Raw genomic sequence first — 19026 nt, forward strand, 5'->3', positions numbered from 1 at the left:
CTCCGGCCCCGATCCCCAACCCGAACCCGGCCCCGGCCCCGGCCCCGGCCCCGTCCTCCGCCCGCGCTTGCCCTTCCTGTCCTCTCCCGCGCTTGCCCCGCACTTCCGGTCCCCGCCCGCACAGCTGCACAAGCGAGGTGGCCGGGCCAGAGCGGCCGGGCTGTGCGGTGGCGCCGTCGCGGGGTCGCATTGGGTATTGCAGGCGGCGCCCGGCGCCCGTGACCTGACCAGCCCCTGCAGGTGGCCTAGGCCTTGGGCACCCCCGCTGCCAGGGGACAGGTCCTGGGCAATGAGCAAGAGGCTTGGGGGTGGGGCAGAGGCCGGGCTCAGGCCAGTGACCAGCAGCCTGCCAATACAACTATGCAACATAACGCAAAACTCCAACGTTTATTTAAACTGTACAGGCAGAAACATTAAAAACCCCTTAGGAAAAAATCCGACAGGTAGTTCGAGTACTTTCACGTCACCCAAATTCAGAACAGCTTGGTCCTGATGATTACATGGAGTCCTGGCCTGTCCCAGCCATCTAGGCCCAGCACAAGGCCATTGACAATCTGGCTTCTCAGCCCAGCCCCTAACCAGGTGCCCAGCATGCCGGCAGGGGCACCTGATACGGCGGTCCTGGGTCAGCTCAGTGGCCCGTGACCTCCCACACCAGGATCTCATTGTGGGCTACTGAGAAGAGCAGCCTGGCAGATGGGGTGAACCTGCACACATGCACAGAATCACCATGGCCAGCAAAATCCTGGGCGGTCCCCGATGCAAAGTCCATCAGCCTCAGCACACACTCTGTGGGCAGAAGGCACAGAGTTGTCCAGAGTCAGGTAGCACGGTGCTGAAAGGCTCAGGGCTGTGTTCTCCATGTCCCATGGCCCACTGCAGCTGCGACTGGGGCAGCAGAGCTGAAGGGGTCCACCTGAGCCAGGGTGTCCCACTCCCTGGGACGGGCAAGGCCCCGCTGGCCCAGCCACACCCCTCCTTGGAGTCACCCATTCCTTGTTCAGACCCCAGGGCTGTGCACTGAGCCTGGCACCTTGCACAACTCATCTCCTGATCCTGGGGCAAGTGTCCTCACATCACCTCAGAGACAAGGAGCCAACGGTGTACAGGTGAGCCCACTCAGCCCCACCTAAGACAGGCCTGCGTCTGTGTCCACCAGCACTCACCAGGGAAGCCAATGGCCATGAGACGGGCCCCCGGAGACAGGCTCAGGGATACGGCAAAGAAAGGCAGCGGTATCTTCTCCACCACCTGCAGAAGCAAGTGCTAGGCTCCTATGGCCTGGGATCCTGCCCTCCACAGCTCTGGGTCCCACAGGTTCCCAGTACCACGCAGGCAGATCCATGTACCTGCTTCTGGCGCAGGCTGTAGAAGATCACCTCCTCATGCAGGCCAAGGCCCACGCACACCAGCAGTGCCCTGTCCCAGGGGCAGAAGGCAGCAAGAGAGGACAGCGGGCAGCCAGAAGCCTGTGAAGAGATGCACATGCTGTGGCGGGGTGAGCAGGCACCATCCCCACCTGCGCTGCCACCGGGCTTTCTCACCTGCACAGCAGCAGGTGCCGGGAAGCTCAGCCAGTCCACGAGCTCACAGTGGTCCCGCAGCCAGTCAGAGGCCCAGACACTGACCCGCTGGTCCCCGCTGGCAGCCAGCCATAGCTCTGTACCCTCCACCCCTAAGTCTCCATACTGGGGGGAAGGGAGATGGGGGCTGATGGGTGCCCCCTGCCCGTTTTCCCACCCCCCTGCACTGCCAGCACCCCCAGGCCCCTCCTCGCCAGGTCTGGAGGCTGCTCTACCTCTTTGCTTGTGCTCTGGATGGTGGAAATTGGGACACCCTGGTGATCACTCAGCACACAGAAGGTCATCCCTGTGCGGTGGCAGCTCACAGCCACAAGACCATTCTGGTCTCCAGAGAGGACAGTCTGACCTGGGCCAGGTGGGACCAAATGTCACCCTGAGACCCCAGCCCAGAGGTGTGGCCTGGGCTGGGTAGGGATGGGCGGCACCCTACCCACTCCAGCTCCTCACCATTGGGGGAGAAGGCAATGGCCGTCAGTGCAGCTGGGTGGGGGCGCATCTTCCGCTCCATTGCGGTATGGGAGATGCTGAAGACCCGCAACGTGCCGTCACTGTAGCCCGCCACCACCCGCTGCTGCTCTGGGCGTGTGCAGGACGGGGGGCTCCATGCCAGGCAGAGGCAGCTCTGGGAACCCATTGTGGGGTATGTCAGCACTTCCCCAGGGAGGGGGGTGATGGGGGCACCAGTCCCAAGGCCATGGACACAGACCCTGAGGCCAAAGGGAGGCCTCAGCTTCCCGAGTCCCTCAGCAGACAGGCAGCACTCGCTGGAGGCCCAAGCACCCCCCCCCAAGCATGCACCCCAGGTCCCTGGGAGCCCCACGCACCTGGTTCAGCACCTGGAACTGGATCACCAGCTCCATGCTGGCCAAGGACCACACCCTCACGCTCCCATCCTCGCCACATGTGGCGCAGTGGGACTCGCTGGGGCTGAAAACCACTTCGTTCACCTGTGGGAATCCACAGCTGGGCTGAAGGGCACCTGGCCAACCCTACCTGAGCCCACGTGGCCCTCAAGCAGAGAGAAGGGTCACAGGCCTTTCCTACTCCAGCCTCCCAAGCCAGGTGGTCCAGATAAGAGCATCTGTCTCCTGCCTACGCCCACCTGGCCCCAGCCAGCTCCATGTGGTATAAAGAAACAATCATGACCTCCCATGGGTGTCTCCACACTAGACCTAAGGGCAATCCAAAGCAAAAGAAGCCTATTGGTCAAACTTGGTGGGATATCACAGAAAGCTGTCTGACAGAATCTAAAAGACAGGGATGTCAGCATGTGTCAAGTGGCTGCGGACTGACGGTAAACAGCACAAAAACACAGCCTTGGTTGTTTTCAGTGTTCATGTCATTGGTGGCAGTGGTTTGGTTTTCCTGAAATTGTCACAGGCATATCAGGGGAGAAAGCAGATGTGTCATCATGTAGGTACCACTGAGAACTGGGATTTTTGGAGGAGGAGAAAGATACAGGGGCCATGTGCCAGTGACGTTAGATCAAATGACACAGTTCTGAATTTGAATTTCAAGTGTGAGTGTGAACTTATGATGCATTTCACCTCAAATAACAATTTAGCTCAGCTCCATTGAGCAATGGTGAGCTCTTCTGGGGCTCAGACCATTCTGGGCCTCTAAGTCCATTTCCCATTGCGGGAGTCCCCAGGCTCTGCAAAAAATGGCCAAGTCCGATCTTGGGCAAACTGCACAGGGTGAGCCTGGAACAAGAGCGGAGCCACTAGGGACCACCAGCTCAGGTCAATGACTCAGGACCCAAATTCCCAGACTCTCGGGGGGAGATAAACACACCACGTTCCATCCATGCAATGGAGTAGCATTTGGCCATAAGAAGAAATGAACTTCTGACACATGGTGCCACGTGAATGAACCTGAACATGAACCAGACATGAAGCTCAATGAGAGAAGACAGATACAAAAGGCCACGTAATGCTTGAGTCCACTTGTATGGAATGTCCAGAATGGGTAAACCCATAGAGACAGAAAATCAATCCATGGTTGCCAGGGGCTGGGGGGAGGGGGAAATTGGGAGTGACCACTTAATAGGTATAAGGTTTCCTTTTGGGGTGATGAAAACACCTCCAATTGATTGTGTTAATGGTTGCACAACTCTGTTGAATATTCTAAAAACCACTGATGTTAAGTGGATGAAATGTATGGTACATATAAATTATACTTCGATAAATCTGTTACCAAAAAAAGAAAAGTAAATAATCCTCACCCATGTCAAACTCAAATTTTGTTGATGGCTACCATTATCTTGGAATAAACATAGACTTTAAAAAGGAGTAAAGAGGGGGGCCGGCCCGTGGCTCACTCGGGAGAGTGTGGTGCTGATAACACCAAGGCCACGGGTTCGGATCCCATATAGGGATGGCCGGTTGGCTCACTGGGTGAGCGTGGTGCTGACAACACCAAGTCAAGGGTTAAGATCCCCTTACCGGTCATCTTTAAAAAAAAAAAAAAAAAGGAGTAAAGAGGGGGGCCGGCCCGTGGCTCACTCGGGAGAGTGTGGTGCTGATAACACCAAGGCCACGGGTTCGGATCCCATATAGGGATGGCCGGTTGGCTCACTGGGTGAGCGTGGTGCTGACAACACCAAGTCAAGGGTGATCCTATATAGGGATGACCGGTGAGCTCACAGCGCTCACTGGCTGAGCGCGGTGCGGCCGGTCTCAAAAAAGGACAAATAAATAAATAAATAAAAAATAAAAAGGAGTAAAGAGCCAACTCAAAACCTCCCATTGATAGATGAAGGGAGTCTAGGAGCACACTGACATGGAGCCCAGACACGTTTGCATCTGGGAGTTCCTAAAGACACTCAGGACTCAAGCATCTACCCTACTGCTGCATCCCGGCCCTGCCCCGCAAAGCCAAGAGCTGAAGAGACAGTTTTCCTCTCTGGAAGCATGCAGGCCATTCACGGCATCCCACCTGCAGTCTCCACTGCAAGTAGAGGGTCCTTCTAGGTCAAGAGGCCACCAGGACAGGCCAGCAGTACCCTATAATTGCAGCAGGAGACACAACCCACCACCAGGAGGAGATGGGACGGGCCACTGCTGGCCCTGACCACCTAGCCCAGGCCTGACCCAGACACAACTAGACCTGACCAGACCGTAACCAGAATTGACCAGAACCTGACCAGGCCTGACCAGATCTGCTGCTGACCTGAGCAGAACCTAACCCAGGCTTGACCTGACCCAGACCTGACTAGACCTGACCAGCCCCTGACCCAAGCCAGTCTGACCAGACTCTGACCCAAATGTTACCAAAACCTGGCCAGACCTAACCAAGACATGACCAGGCCCTGACTCAGACCCGAACAGATTCTGACTCAGACCTGAACAGACCCTGACCTCACTAGACCTGAACAGACCTGACCCGTACCTAACTGGCCCCAGACCCTGACCCAACCGGGCCCTAACCCAGACCTGACCAGAACCTGACCAGGCCCTGACTCTGACCTGATGAGACTTCCATGAACATTTTAAATGTTGAATTAAAAATAAGGAATGTGCAAAAAAGTAAAGTAGAAAAAACTTTAAAAATAAAGAACTAACCAGACCAGAACTTGCCCCAGGCATGACCAGAATTTGACCCAGCCCTGACTAGACATGATGTGGAACCTGCCTGGGCCTCCTGACCCCTTGGGCCCTAGGAACAACCCCTGGACACCGCACCCATGAAGCGAGTCTATGGGGGCCCACGACAGATAACGTAGTCTCTTCAATGAGTAAATTATGAGGGGAAAAAAAGCAACAGAGAAGAAAGGAAGGACCTTGTAGACCTGTGAGGTCTGCTGGGCAACTCCCTCCTGTGGACCCTACTCGGACACCATGTCAAGCAACAGGAGAGCATCAAGGGATGTGTGTGCTTGAGAGTTGCTATATTGAAAGTCCCCAACACAGTTACTCATGAGCCACTGACAGCTGCACGTGTAAGAACCTGGGGTGCGAGAGGATGGAGCTGACCAGATGCAGCTTGTTGCCCTACCCTACTCTGCCCAAGTTGGAAACGCCTCAGACGTGTTCTGCATGAGTCCATGGCCTCACCTTGCTCCTGTGGCCACTGATGAGGCGGGTACTAGAGCCCTCGGCCCAGCTGACATACCAGAGTGTACCCGCAGTGGTGCCCACAACGCCCATGTCCATGCCATCATCGAAGCTGGCACTTACAACGGCCCCATCCAGGGTCAGCTCACGTTCCATGAACACAGAACTGTACCTGAGGGGTAGGGGAGGAGGATGGGGGTCTCATGGTAGGTGACAAGAGCCACCTGGGTGCACCTGGGCAAAGCAGGGCCCCACAGCCATCACATCTTGGGGCCTGGCTGTGCTCCTAAAGATGGAGGCAGTGAGAGTCCAGGGAGCTGAGGGGCTTCCGGGCCTGTCACTGTCCTCACGCTGCAGCCTGTGGGGCCCTGGCCAGGCCCAACAGCATCCCCACACAGTAGTGCAGCTGATGACAGATCTCCACAGCAGCCCTCGCATGAGAGCAGAGCCCCTTGGGAGGAGCAAGGCTCAAGGGCACCAGGTCGAGGGTACAAGCGCCAGCCTGCAGCCAAAGCATGAAGCATGGGGCAGAGCCACTGCCCCCATGACAGCTCACCTGGCACGTGAGCCCTTGCGCCTCAGCTCCGGCACGGCCCCCACAGCCCACAGGCGCAGCTGCCTCGTGTTGCTGCCACTGACCAGTCTCGAGCCTGAGCATAGCAGCACTCCTAGGAGATAGTGAGTAGCCATAAGCCACCTTCCTCGGACGCCCTGGGCCACAAGATGCCTGGAAGCCAGGACTCAAGGCTCCCAGGGACAGTTCCATGCCTTTAGCTGTTGAGGGGCCACGGGGGCTCTGCTATGCACCCACCGATCTCGCCATTGTCCGCCTCCCAGGCCAGAAAGCAGCGGCTGGCACACGGGTCCCAGACACAGACCTGGCCAGAGCTAGAGCCACAGTAGAGCAGAGAGGCAGCCCCATAGCAGAGTGAGGTCAGCTCACCCGCCCCCGCCTCCTTGGGGATCGGTTCTTGGTGCACCTGGCAGGGCAAAACTGTGGCTGTGAGTCAGCAATGATGCAGGTTCAGACAGACTCCACCCCCAAAATTGCCTCTGAACCTGAGCACTAGAGCTGGCAGCCTGGCACCTGGAGACTGACGTCTGCCCCCCGCTGCTGCAAGTGCCAGAAGGTGACAGCACCACGGCCCACACAGGCGAGCTCGCTGGCATCCCAGGGATTGAAGGCCATGCTGTGCACCGGCTCTGGGAGGCGGGCAGAGGACACAAGCTTGTAGGTGACTGTGCTCCATAGGGCGAGAGTGCGGTCACCATGGTCCCCTGGAGAGACACGTGGGCAGGCATGTCAGGCATGCAGGTCCAGCCTCCCAGGGGTCCCAGGGAAGCCCCTGCCCTCTGCCTGCTCTGCCCACTAACCCAGTGTAACAAGGAGCCTGTCGTCAGGAGAGAAGGCCAGGGCCCGCACAGTGGTATTATGATGAACAATGAGGTGCTGGCAGAGGCCCCCAGACACATCCCAGATGCGGATCTGGCAGTGGGCGGCTGCGCTGCTGTGGCCTGAGGCAGAGGCCAGGACCTAGCAGGTGGGAGGGTAGGCAGTCAGTGGGAAGGGTGCATCTCGTGGTCCCACCCTGACTTTGGTGGCAGGGAGGCCAGAATTGTCTTTGCGCTGTCTCTGGTTGCAAGAGCCAGTAGCGGTCCGGGAGCTAGGCTCTGCTGCACAATGAGGCCCTAGTGTGGAGGAGGGAGATGTGGGGCGGGCACCTGGGCATTGTGGCTGAGGGCCAGTGTGGAGATCTTCTCTGGGTGGCCAAGCCAGTGCTTCTGGGTGCCAGAATGCAGGTCCTCCACCACCACCACGCGACCACATGTGTAGGCAAAGAAGCCTGTGGGAAGGAAGGGCTGCCTGGAGGCCGTGCCAATGGACATGGGCCCCAGAAGTCAGCAAGGTCCCGGGGGCGCATGCTCGCCATCACTACCAGCAGCCACGAGGGTTCACAGGAAGTGGACTGGAGCCCAGCAGGTATTACTGGGAGAATACACCCCTCCACCCTGGAGCCCCCAACTGATGCCAGCGCTCTCCAGGCCTGGTCCAGGGATGGATGAGCTGGGCCCCACCATGCTGCTTCTTGACTGGGGGCAGGGGAGGGCTAGCAGTCGCTACCTGTGTCCGGCCTCCAGACCATGTTGGCCCACCCATTCCCACTGTAGCCCACGACAGCCTTCAGGCGCAGCTGCTTGCCATGGGCGGGAGGGAAGGAGATGCCCTGCAGAGAAGCAGACCCGGAATTCTGGTGCCCAGCAAAGTCATGGCCCACCCCCAGCCATCTCAGGACACATGGGCCCCAAGCCTATACATGGGAGGCCGTTTTGAGCCACACCCAGGCCAGGTGGGGACGGGAGCTGTGGGTACAGACAGGGAAGCGGTGGGAGGTAAGGGAGCCTGGAGCATGGGGAGGCCGAGAAGGGGCAGCCAGGCCCACGGGGCTCTCAGCAAGGGCAGCTGCTAGGTGGGGTCAGCAGGTTGCTAACAGGGCCCAGTGTAAGTGCCAGATGGATGACGGGAGTGTGGGTGCAGGAGGGAAGGAGAGGTGCCCTTCGGGGTAACAGGCCCCCAAGGTCTGGAGCACTGCCTGAGAAGACCCTGGGGAAACCCAAGAGGGCCCCATGTCCACTAGGGAGAAAGAGGGCTCCCAGAACACCCCCCACCCCGGCAGAGCGGGGCCACAGCCGACCTTGGCCAGCATGGAGGCCTTGCAGTGGGCTGAGAAGTGCTTGCAGGAAACTGGGTGGGTGGCAGGCTCAGGTCCTACTTCTCCAGTGCTTTGGGAACCTGAAAGGGAGGAAGAGTCCAAACTGCCCAGAAACCCTTTAGAGATCCTGCACCACACACAGTCTACCGGTGAGCTGTGCCCGCTGCAGCTGTGTGGGAACCCCCTTGCTCGCCCTTTGCCCTGCAAGGGACCTCACCACATCTTACAGAGGCAACACCACGACTGTCGGGGTAGCTGAGGCCACCCTCAGGCCAGCTCGAGCTTATGCAATATGGGTACCTGGCCCCCTCCCCTCGCCACCAGTGGCCTTGCCTGCTGCCCTCCACTGCTTACTGGGCTGGCCGTCGGGACAGGGAGGCACAATGAGCCCCTGGGAGCCCCTGGCAGCCCCCCAGGCCCCATCTCCAGCCCAGCTGGCCTCCTTTCCCACTAGTACGGGTGGGCCTGGGGCCCGGCGTAGCCCATTGAGGCCGTGGCTCTCCTCACAGGACCCTTCCTCATCCGATGTGGAGAAAGTGCCTGGGGAGACAGCAAGAAGAACAAGAGGAGCACATACCCTGACCCCACCTGCACCCCTACCCAACAGGAGGGAGGCCCACACGCACCCTCCTGGGACCCCTCCCCCTCACCATTATTGCCCTCAGGAGGCCTGGCACAGACACCAAGCTGTCGTGGACATGCCTGGAATGGCACAGGCACCTGCTGCCGGGGGAGACTGTTGGCCCCAGATGCCACATCCTTTAGCTGCCCTGGGCCTGGGCCTGGGGATGGAAGGAGATGCCTGTCACTTAGGGCCAGCCTCCCTGCCCTGGTGAAGGAAGCGGCACCTGCCAGCACCTGCATGCCTGCTCCCTCCATCAACCCTGAACCACTCACCAGGCTCACAGGCAGAGGGTGACATGGGCAAGCTTTGATCCCTGGAGAGGAAACAAGGGAGGGAGTCAGGAATGCCTAGTGGGAGGCCCAGGTGGACACAGTTGATGGCGGACACTTGCCTCTCAGGGGTGACCAGGATGTCCCAGAGGAAGATGGCGTCCCCCACGCTGAGGACCTGCTGCTGGTCAGGGGTGAAGGCCACTGCCTGCACGGGCTCTGAGTGGCCAATGTACACCTGGGGGCAATGAGTAAGTGTCACATGCAGAGACCCCGAGGTGTACTGGGAACTCTGCTGTGCAGGGTCTGTGTGTGTGGGGATCTGGTGGTGAGCCCCTAGATCCACTAGACTGGGAACTGAGAGACCCCCATGTAGCATTAGGTCCCAGCCAGCACAGAGTGTCCTGGGGGTGGTCCTCCACCCTCCCACCTCCCCAGCCCTCCCCGCCCCCCAGCAACAGTCTGCTCTATCCCAACCTGGGCCTCCAGGCGTCTCCCCAGACACTAGAGAAGACTCCTGGCAGCTAGGGCTGCCCGTCCACCCACGACACACACCTGGCAACTGGGGCTAGCCTGCATCGAGTAGTCCCACACCTTGACGACCCGGCCAGTGGCCGTCAGCAGGAAGCGGGCATCCTCGCTGAGAGCCAGGGAAGCGCAGGCCACAGGGTGGACACTGGATAGCTGCAATGGAATGTTCTTGGAAAACACTGCCTCTCAGTAGAGGGCAGGCAGCCTAAGGCCTCCCCGCCAGCCCCCTGCCCGGCCAGAGGGGCTGCAGGCACAGAAGTCAGACCTGGAGGGGAAAGGGAAGGCCAGGCTGGCGGGCTGTAGGCCCAGAGCTCACCTCACGGACAGTGCAGCCTGACGTGGCGTCCAGCACCACAACTTTGTTGGATGATGTGGACACCAGCAGGTGACCTAGTGTTGCAGGGCTAAAGCAGACAGCCACGGCCGAGTCCAGGCGGCTGCTGGCCAGGTCTGGGGTGCTGATGTCGACACGCAGCAGCTGGGGAGAGCAGCAAGTGGCTGCTGGCCTTGGCCTCCAGGCAGAGTTGGAGCCTCCCAGAGCCAGGCAGGAGGGAGGCAGTCTCAGGGCCTTACACAAGGGAAGCTACCTCACCCAGTACAGCGGGGCTGGCCCCGGCACTCCCACTAGGCTGGTATGTTCTATGCCCATGAGTGAGGTGTGGCCGGGCCTGGGTCTTGCTCCCAAGTGACTGTGGCCTCCGGCCTGCCCCTGCGTCCCCTTGAACTTTGCACCAGGCCAAGGAGAGCCCCTGCCTGCCCATGAGCCACGCGGCAGCCAGAGACGGGGGTACTGATCAGTCCTGCTGGGCAGACTGAGTAGCTGCCACGCTGGACCCAGGAGGCCCCACCGACTCACCTCACCCAGGGAGGCCGAGTCCATGACCGTCACTGTGCACCTGGAGGGGCCCACAAAGGCCAGGAGGCGGCTGTCCCCACTCACTGCCAGGGCATTGGGGCTCAGGTGGGAATCCCGGCACACCATGTCCACTGTGGCAGCATGGTGGGGAGGTCAGCGGTGGGGAGGGAGCACCCAGAGCACACATGGGTCAGGGCCCGAGGAAGTGCTGCCCAGCCCTGCCCCACCTGCAGAAACCCCAGCCCAGGGAGGGCAGATCCCTTGGCAGCAGCCCCTAGGGATTGGGTGCAGGACACTGAGACACCAGTAAACACAGGATACCACCCATAAAGTGCGGAGCTCTTGTGGACCAGGACTGACCACAGAGTGTTCCCCTCAAGTTATGGCAGCCGTGGGAGGGGGGAGGTGACCTCCCATCTGCTGCCCTGGTGCTCCAGTGTCCCCCTCCTGGGGCATGGTGGGCACAATCCCCTCGCTGACCTTTGGCTCTGGAGGGCTGGGAGCTCAATACACATTCTCCCAGGGGTCTAGACAGCTACTGAAGGCAACAACACTGCCCACACAGGATCCAGCAGGTCAGGCAATGTCCTGCACCGAGTCCCGGGCCTCCCCAGTCCTTTGGGACCAGCCTGAGTGGCTTACAGGAGCCTGACCTGCCACTTGGAGGACACAGCTCCGCGGGATGGCGCAGCTATACTGGGCCAGGGTGCCCAGGGAGCAAGAGCTGAAGAGAAATTTGCCATTGGGGGTGACAGCCAGGCCGGTGATGGCTCCTCGGTGACACCTGCACCACACACAGGAATGCTCCCTGGCCTCAGTCCTTGGAGCCCAGTCAGGATGCAGGAGCCCTGGGAGCCACCCTGGCCCTGGCCCTCCCACCGCCAGGCCTGGTTGGACTCCCCGCAGGGCAGCAGGGGTCAGGGCAGGGGCTCAGGTCATGCTGGCCTTCCCAAAGATGGTCCTCTCCCACCCCGTTGAACCCCCCTAGGGGATCCCACAAACAACCCCAGCTTCCACTGTAGGGTCTCTGTGTGGTCCAGGCCCCTGAAGGGTTGGCAGCTGGCGGGGTACTCACATGTGTTCCACCAGGACCTCGGTGGCCTCCAGGCTGAAGGAGTGCACGGCCCCACTGCTGAAGCCACAGAAGAAGGTCGGCTGCACAGGGTGGAAAGCGACAGCGCATGGGGCCTCACCAGGTGACTTGAAGTCATACAGCTGTGGGACGGAGGCCATGGTGAGGGCTGGGCAGGGTCCACAAGAGCCCAAGGGACGAGAGGCTCTCCAGGTGGCTGAAGCCCGAGGGCCCCAGACATAGGCTGGAAGAACCAATGGCCCTGTGGGTCCCATCTCCTCACGGCTTTGGCCTGGCTTCTGGCCCCCAGCCCCTCCTGGCCATGCGCGCCCTCTGCCACACCCTACCTGCTGCAAGGTGGCCAGGTCCCAGATACGGACGGTGCAGTCCTGGGACACGGTAGCCAGCTGCCCTCGGCTCTGCTCTGTGGAGAGCGCCAGCACTGGGGCCATGTGGGAACGGACCAGCACACTGTACTCCCGGGACGGGATGTCCAGAAAGCCCAGGTGGCCTGAGGAGGTGCTGGATAGTACACGCAGGCCATCAGGGCTGACGCAGACCCAGCTGATGGGGCCCTCGTGCTCTGTGGAAAGGAAGGGGGATCAGCAAGTTCCCGGGCCTACGAGGGGTCATCCGGGTACCAGAGTCACTGGTATTTGGGTCATTCAGGTCCCAAGACACAGACAAACCCATTTCCTTGCCACAAAGAGCCCGGGGCTCACCACAGGCTGGGAGAGGCAAGTCCTCAAGACCACCACTCCCGGGCTGAGCAGGCACAAGGAGCACCTCACCCACCACCCACCTGGCCCTTGCATGAAGCAGACCTTCGGGCAGCCCTGACATCAGTGGATCCCTCAGGATGCAGCCCCTTGGTCCCACGACCCCCATCCAGCCCAGAGACAGTGCTGCCAACACAGAAGCCCCAAGGACCCAGCCCTCCCTGAGCTAGGAGGGGACGCTCATGGCCTCACCTGCCTCCAGGAGCACTGAGGAGAAGTCCAGGGGCCAGAGTCGCAGGTAGCCATCCTCGGAGCCCACAGCGCACACAGCTGGGGAGACGCTGAGGCTACTGATGGCAATGCCGGGGCCTGGGGACAGGAGGCATTAGTGCCACAGTGTCAATGCCACCTCCCCCTTACGGCAGGCGCCCATGTACCTGAGCTGAAGGTCTGCTTCTGTGGGTGGGGGCCGCCGGGGGTCGGCGTGGGCACCAGGTGGCGGGTCTGCTGCACAGCCATGCGCTGGTGGTCAATCTCCAGTATGTGGCCGCTGCGGCTGCAGACATACCTGCCCCAGGAGGCGACAGGTGAGCTAGGGTCCCGGGGGACAGGGCAAGCGGGGCCCCAGGCTGGGTCAGGTGATAAGAAGGGTGGGGGGACTCACAGAGTGGGGCCTTCCTGGGCCTGACTGAAGGCGAGATCAGTGAACTGCAGCATGTGATGCACTCCCAGGTCCACAGGGCAGGAGCGCAGCTCCCCCCCACGCAGCCTCCACAGCCGCACGCTGCCCCGCCCGCAGGATGCCATCCTGCAAGGAGAATGGACCATGAGCACCGCCCAGGGCCCCCAACCCCATGAGGAGACCCCACACGCATGGACTACGAAGAGGGTCCTCGAGCCAGGGACGGGAGGGGCCCCCACCCTGGACCCAAAGCCTGTCCCAGCACCACGGGCGGGGCAGCCACATCACCTGCTTTCATCAAAAAAGGTGACCCGGAAGGCCTGGATGTCAAAGTCAGTGTGCACCTTTGCGAGAACCACCACCTCGCCACCAAGGCCCACCTGGCCTGTGCCCCATGCCACCACCACCTGGAACAAGCCCATGCTGAGCCCAGGCAGCAGAACCCAGCCCGCGAGCCCTCCTCCCAGTTCCGCCTTAACTGCCCGAGGCTCAGCTGAGCCCTGCCAGGTGGTAGCTTTTGTCTCACACAGAAACCAGTCACTGAGCACTGTGGCTGCTGAGGGTCAGGGGAACCGGCCCCCTGCACACGCTTGCCCTGAGATGTGGCCGATTCCAAGGCTTCTACAAGGACAAGCAGAGCTGGGTGCCACAGCCCCATCTGCAGAAAAACAGGAAGAAGCGACCCACAAGCGAAGAGTGGACAGAAAGCAGGACGCATGCCCATGGTGAAACGCTGGGGCACCTCTGCACTATGAAGGTGTCCCTGATTCTCATACATAGGTCAACTTCAGAGGGGCTAAGGTCAACTTCAGAGGGGCTAACGTGTAAAAATCACCTGTTTCACAACTACAACACACCACCAGAGGAAACACAGTAAGTTACCTAAACACTGACTTAAAGCGATGCCCGCTGCACGAGTGACACGGCGAAGCATAAAACAAACACTCAGTGGTGTTTTCTGTGGGGGGAATTGGGTGGACACACAGATCCCAGAGGGCACAACACCCAGGGCGCAACTCAGGCTGGCAGAATCCCCATCAGGGAGGAGGCTGAGTGGGGAGCCATCATTTCCTAAGCTGCGTGGAAAATCTTTAGAAAACAGACTCTCCAGCTGCCGCCCACCAGCCAGGCCAGGACCCTGTTACCGTCCTCCCGTGGTGGTCCTTGCCGATGCCACAGAGAAGGGCTCCACTGTTGGAGAAGCTGTGGATGCAGAGGAGGTGGTCAGCGTCGCCTGGGTTGCCCCCACCCCCAGTGTGGAGGTCCCTACCCACCTGAGGGAGCAGACGGCATGCATTGGGCTCTGGAACAGGGACAGACACCCCCCGGTGTGGAAGTCCCAGAGCCGCACTATGCTGGGAGGCCGGACCTGTGTCGAGGCTAGCAGCAAGTTGCTCCCATCCAGCGCCAGGGTGGAGACCTGGGGAGGCAGAGTCTGGGGGAGGCTGCAGGACCTGCAGGCACGAGCCACCCCCGGGTCGCCATCTGGTGCCAGGGCAGTGTGGCCGAGGAAGAAGCGCTGGTCCCCAGTGTCAATGTGCAGGACAACAATGACCGCATGGCAGGGGTAGACAACAGCCACCCCATCCTTGGTCCACAGGGCCTAACACGTGGGGCCAGAGGCTGTAGTCAGTTACCAGCAGTACCTCAGGCCCCTCCTGGCTGCCTAGAGGCCAGCCTGATCTCCCTCCCGAGCCCAGGAAAGGGTTGCAGTCCTGGTCCACACACATGTGCACATGTGGGCCACCCAGGACAGAAGAGCACATGTACCCTTCACAGGCACATGCATCAAAGAGACACACATACCAAAGAACAGGGGAGGCAGAGTCTGGGGGAGGCTGCAGGACCTGCAGGCACGAGCCACCCCAGACCCTGCAGCACCCACCTTGTCCGTGTGGCCGAGGAAGAAGCGCTGGTCCCCAGTGTCAATGTGCAGGACAACAATGACCGCATGGCAGGGGTAGACAACAGCCACCCCATCCTTGGTCCACAGGGCCTAACACGTGGGGCCAGAGGCTGTAGTCAGTTACCAGCAGTACCTCAGGCCCCTCCTGGCTGCCTAGAGGCCAGCCTGATCTCCCTCCCGAGCCCAGGAAAGGGTTGCAGTCCTGGTCCACACACATGTGCACATGTGGGCCACCCAGGACAGAAGAGCACATGTACCCTTCACAGGCACATGCATCAAAGAGACACACATACCAAAGAACAGGGCAACATACACCTGCCTGCACGCACGCACACCCTCCAATCCTTGCTTCCGACACAAGAAACTCTGGGATTAGGGTAGCAAAAGACCAAAGTGCCCCCCAAAGACTCGGAGCCTGCATCCAGGAGAGCCTGACAAGTGCCCAGGCCCATTGGGGGCTGGGGGAAAAGGCCACCTCCTCCACAGCTGGGGCTCCTCCCCAGAACAGCCACTTCTCCCACCAGAACCCACACATCGCATCCACAACCAGGCCACACACGGCTGGTCTGGGTCACAGTAGTACACACTTGTCAGAGCTCTAAAGGCACGAGGGAGCGTTTCTGGTCTCTGGAAGCATTTTGTTTGTTTGTTTGTTTTTTGACCGGTAAGGGGATCACAACCCTTGGCATGATGTAGTCTGCACCACGCTCAGCCAGTGAGCACACCCTCCATCCCTATATAGGATCCGAACCCGTGGCCTCAGCGCTACCAGTGCTGCACTCTCCCAAGTGAGCCACGGGACCGGCCATCTGGAAGCATTTTAACCCGGATGGTATCCCCCAGGCTTTGCCAAGCAAATCAGGGATGCCAACAACCTGGAAACCCACGTGTGCCCATGAAGCAACAACAAATGTGGGCAGGGCAAGGGGAAGCCAGCAGAGCCTGCAGGGGGCTCAGGAATCCACACAGCCACCTGGGGAGCATAGGGTCTCCCCTCTGTCCCCCCAATACTTGCACCAACCCAATGAGAGCTGTCCTGGAAACAGCCACAGGACCCCTCACCCATTTGGTGCTGTGGCCCCCAAAACCGATGACCCGCTTGAGCCTCAGGATTGGGTCCGGGAGGAAGCTCTGAAACAGGCAAACTCACAATGAGACCCCAGGAGGGTGCAGCCCCCATCCCACCAGGGATGCCCCACCCTGGGCTGGGTCCTGCCTCTCAAGAAAACCACATGAGTCCTGGGTGGCTTCTGCTGCTGCTCTGTGGTAGAAGCCAGGATCTGGCAGCACTGCCAGGCCCTCCGGGGATTCCAGATCCTGCCCCTGCCTGACACCTATGGCCCCCCACTGACCACCTGGGGCTGGGGTGTCGTGTAGAGTTGGGGAGTGGGTACAAGCCCTTCCTTACTCTTTGTCGAGAAAGATTCTTGTCCAAAGCTGTCTCCTGCCAGCTCTGCTTTCTGCCAGGAGGCTAGATGAGAAGAGACCATCAGAGGCCTTGTCTGCCCTGAACACAACTCACGGTGGGCACAGGCCCAGCAGCCCCTTACCCACACCTTGCCCTGGCCTGGCCTGCCTTGGGACGCACACTCACCTCTCGGGAGCTGGCGTCCTCCAGGGCCATGGGCCCCACAGCTGACTCATGGGCAAACACGTGGACACCACTGACAGCCATGTGTGAGTCGGCAGTCTCCACCTGGGCCGAAGGCTCTTGGCCATGGATGCCAAGGCCACCAACTTTGAAGACTTCTGAGCACTCACGAGACAGGCTGACTTCTGGAAGGGGCTTGGCCGCCGAGGGGGCCTGCTGGGACTGTGGGGGGGACATGTGTCCATCAGCATCCTGGGGCCACCCTGGGCCCAGCCCTATCTCGGGGGACAAGGAGGCACTCACGGCTGTGGGGTTGGGTATCTGGACCACAGAGGATATGCTGTCCTGCACGGGTTTGCTGAAAGCCACCAGGTGAGGGAAAGGCTGTGGCATAGGCCCCATGAGGACTGCAAAGGAGCAAAGAGTCCCAATAACTGGCAGAACAGTGCACAAAGACACCTGGTGAAGACGTGGCCACAAGGCACTGGCAGGTGTGGGGGCAACAGCAGGTGGCCCCAGCTTCACCCCGTCTGCGGGAGGCGCCACACTGATGGCCACAGCCCACCATCCACCCCAGGTCCCAGCACTCCCTCTTCCAGCTGGAAAGCTTGGGGCCCAGGGTGCCTCTTACACAGACCTCCCACATGGTTCTAGGAACTTGGACAAGCTGCAGGCTAACCTGGGCCCCTGGGTGTACTGTACAACCAGGCCCCCTCACAGTCTTCCCTGCCCCCCGAGCTCCACATGCCCTGCAGGCCTGATCCTGGGTCCCTGTTGACCCTATAGGCCCACCTGCCTCAGAAGGGGAACAGCTCTTCTGAATCGGCTGGGAAGGTGCTTTCAGGCTGTCACTTGGAAACCTCGGTGGGCAGAGGAATAGTCAGCGTCTGGTGCCAAGGGGCCTCCCTGCCTTCCCACCACCAGAGGTCTCCCCCGGGAACAGCAGAGCCACTCACCGGATGTGGACGTAGTGGTCGTGCCAGCTCTCCCCCTTTGGCACCGGGAATGCCATCTCTCGAGGCACAGGAGTGACAGGCAGCTGTGCCCGCCGGGCCTCAGTGACAGAGACAGCTACAAGGAGCAGGGTTGCTCCAAGTCACAGGCAGCCTGTTCCACCACCTCTCCTAGACCCAGGTGAAGCTCACTACCAGGCGCCCACGAGGTTACTGTGCAGCTACCAGCCCAGCTACCAACCCCACCACATGGTCCCAGTCTCCAACTACACCAAGCCAGAGCTCAAAGATAGCACAGCAGGGGCACTTTCATCAAGTGCCAGGACTTGAGCCCTTCCTAGGCTGAGAACTAGGGGGGAATGGAGACCAACACAAAGGGGAGTGGGCGCGGGGTGTAGGGTGTGGCCCTCACCAGGGTCGAAGCACAAGTTGCTGGTGTAGAGGTTTCTGACCAGCAGACTGGCACACAACTTGATGCTCTTGAGATGGCTATAGTGCCGGTTCAGGTAGACTAGAAGGATGTCCTGCAAGTCGAGCTGTAGGCAGGTCCAATGGGCACAAGGAGGAGCCGCGCCTGCCAGGTCTGCAGGACGGGTGCCCAAGATCAGTGTCTACCCTCTTCCCAGCTCCTCCTCCCCAGCTATGACCCTGTGCCTTGCCCAGGCTGCCCCTCGGGGCCATGCAGGAGCCCAACTGGGCCTGCAACCATCTCTCTCCGGGCCCTCAGGCAGCCTTTCCCGACCACTCATGCCCCATCTTGGTATCACCTCTCCCGGATGTCCTGCCTTCAAAAATGAAAGGGAACTGAAGCCATGTGGCCGTGGACTTGAACTCCTTGAAGAGATTGGAGAAAGACACGCGGATGACCTGGCTGTCCTGCAGGAGCAGAGTATGGCTGTGAGGACACAGAGGGGGCGGCAGGAGAGCAGCCTGCACGCACAGACCCCAGTCCTGAGCTCCGAACCTTGGTGGACACGTCCAAGTGGATGACAAAGTGCTTGGAGGGCAGGGGCCGGAAGAGCACATACAGGTACCGCCCGGTCAGCCCCAGGGACTGGGTGCTAGTTTTGGGGAGCTGGATGTAATTGCCAGCGGAGACGGAGCCCCGGATGCGATACACGGTGCTCTTCAGAGTCTTGTCCTGGAGAGAGACAGGAGCCCGCGTCCACTCAGAAGGGGCCACCTACCGACCCCCAGGTGGCGCAGCGTGGCTTCCCAGCAGGACAGGAGGGGCTGCTAGGTACCCTGGCTCCCATACCGTCACCAGGGCCACGTCGCCCTCCTTGGTGGACCGCGTCCACTCGTCCACCTTGAAGTGTCTGAAGACGTTCAGGAACGGGTGCTGCCACACTGCGGGAAGGGGGCCCGGGGATGCGGATCACGTCAGCGGGGGGCCACTAGAGCCTCCGGGGCTGTCCCCGCCCTCGCCAGCGACGACAACCGCGCTCAGGGCGGGCTGCCCCCGAGCAGCCG

The 19026-nt window shown here is 60.5% G+C and overlaps 1 protein-coding gene across 1 annotated transcript in view; it reads right to left on the reverse strand.

Annotated features, from left to right (window-relative positions):
- Positions 1 to 368: 368 nt before the first annotated feature.
- The window catches only part of WDR90 (WD repeat domain 90), a 20007-nt gene continuing 1349 nt past the window's right edge, over positions 369 to 19026 (reverse strand). The window contains exons 2-43 of the mRNA XM_008579187.1: positions 18812 to 18926; positions 18518 to 18694; positions 18321 to 18429; positions 17966 to 18136; positions 17557 to 17671; positions 17393 to 17460; positions 16904 to 17007; positions 16604 to 16822; positions 16418 to 16480; positions 16072 to 16140; positions 14989 to 15099; positions 14378 to 14523; positions 14249 to 14306; positions 13392 to 13510; positions 13086 to 13229; positions 12859 to 12989; positions 12674 to 12790; positions 12050 to 12285; positions 11706 to 11845; positions 11284 to 11414; positions 10631 to 10761; positions 10091 to 10252; positions 9799 to 9927; positions 9366 to 9481; positions 9247 to 9287; positions 9000 to 9131; positions 8704 to 8889; positions 8332 to 8429; positions 7761 to 7863; positions 7361 to 7482; positions 7013 to 7172; positions 6726 to 6916; positions 6450 to 6618; positions 6195 to 6306; positions 5639 to 5810; positions 2408 to 2530; positions 2031 to 2205; positions 1799 to 1929; positions 1545 to 1688; positions 1350 to 1469; positions 1167 to 1251; positions 369 to 789 (exon numbers count right to left, since the gene is read on the reverse strand). Of these exons, the coding sequence (XP_008577409.1) occupies positions 632 to 789; positions 1167 to 1251; positions 1350 to 1469; positions 1545 to 1688; positions 1799 to 1929; positions 2031 to 2205; positions 2408 to 2530; positions 5639 to 5810; positions 6195 to 6306; positions 6450 to 6618; positions 6726 to 6916; positions 7013 to 7172; positions 7361 to 7482; positions 7761 to 7863; positions 8332 to 8429; positions 8704 to 8889; positions 9000 to 9131; positions 9247 to 9287; positions 9366 to 9481; positions 9799 to 9927; positions 10091 to 10252; positions 10631 to 10761; positions 11284 to 11414; positions 11706 to 11845; positions 12050 to 12285; positions 12674 to 12790; positions 12859 to 12989; positions 13086 to 13229; positions 13392 to 13510; positions 14249 to 14306; positions 14378 to 14523; positions 14989 to 15099; positions 16072 to 16140; positions 16418 to 16480; positions 16604 to 16822; positions 16904 to 17007; positions 17393 to 17460; positions 17557 to 17671; positions 17966 to 18136; positions 18321 to 18429; positions 18518 to 18694; positions 18812 to 18926 (5503 nt within the window). The 3' untranslated portion in view covers positions 369 to 631. The remainder of the gene's footprint in view (positions 790 to 1166; positions 1252 to 1349; positions 1470 to 1544; positions 1689 to 1798; positions 1930 to 2030; positions 2206 to 2407; positions 2531 to 5638; positions 5811 to 6194; positions 6307 to 6449; positions 6619 to 6725; positions 6917 to 7012; positions 7173 to 7360; positions 7483 to 7760; positions 7864 to 8331; positions 8430 to 8703; positions 8890 to 8999; positions 9132 to 9246; positions 9288 to 9365; positions 9482 to 9798; positions 9928 to 10090; positions 10253 to 10630; positions 10762 to 11283; positions 11415 to 11705; positions 11846 to 12049; positions 12286 to 12673; positions 12791 to 12858; positions 12990 to 13085; positions 13230 to 13391; positions 13511 to 14248; positions 14307 to 14377; positions 14524 to 14988; positions 15100 to 16071; positions 16141 to 16417; positions 16481 to 16603; positions 16823 to 16903; positions 17008 to 17392; positions 17461 to 17556; positions 17672 to 17965; positions 18137 to 18320; positions 18430 to 18517; positions 18695 to 18811; positions 18927 to 19026) is intronic.

The sequence above is a fragment of the Galeopterus variegatus genome, unplaced genomic scaffold (assembly GCF_000696425.1).
Source record: "Galeopterus variegatus unplaced genomic scaffold, G_variegatus-3.0.2 Scaffold1825, whole genome shotgun sequence".
Taxonomy (NCBI): Eukaryota; Metazoa; Chordata; class Mammalia; order Dermoptera; family Cynocephalidae; genus Galeopterus; species Galeopterus variegatus.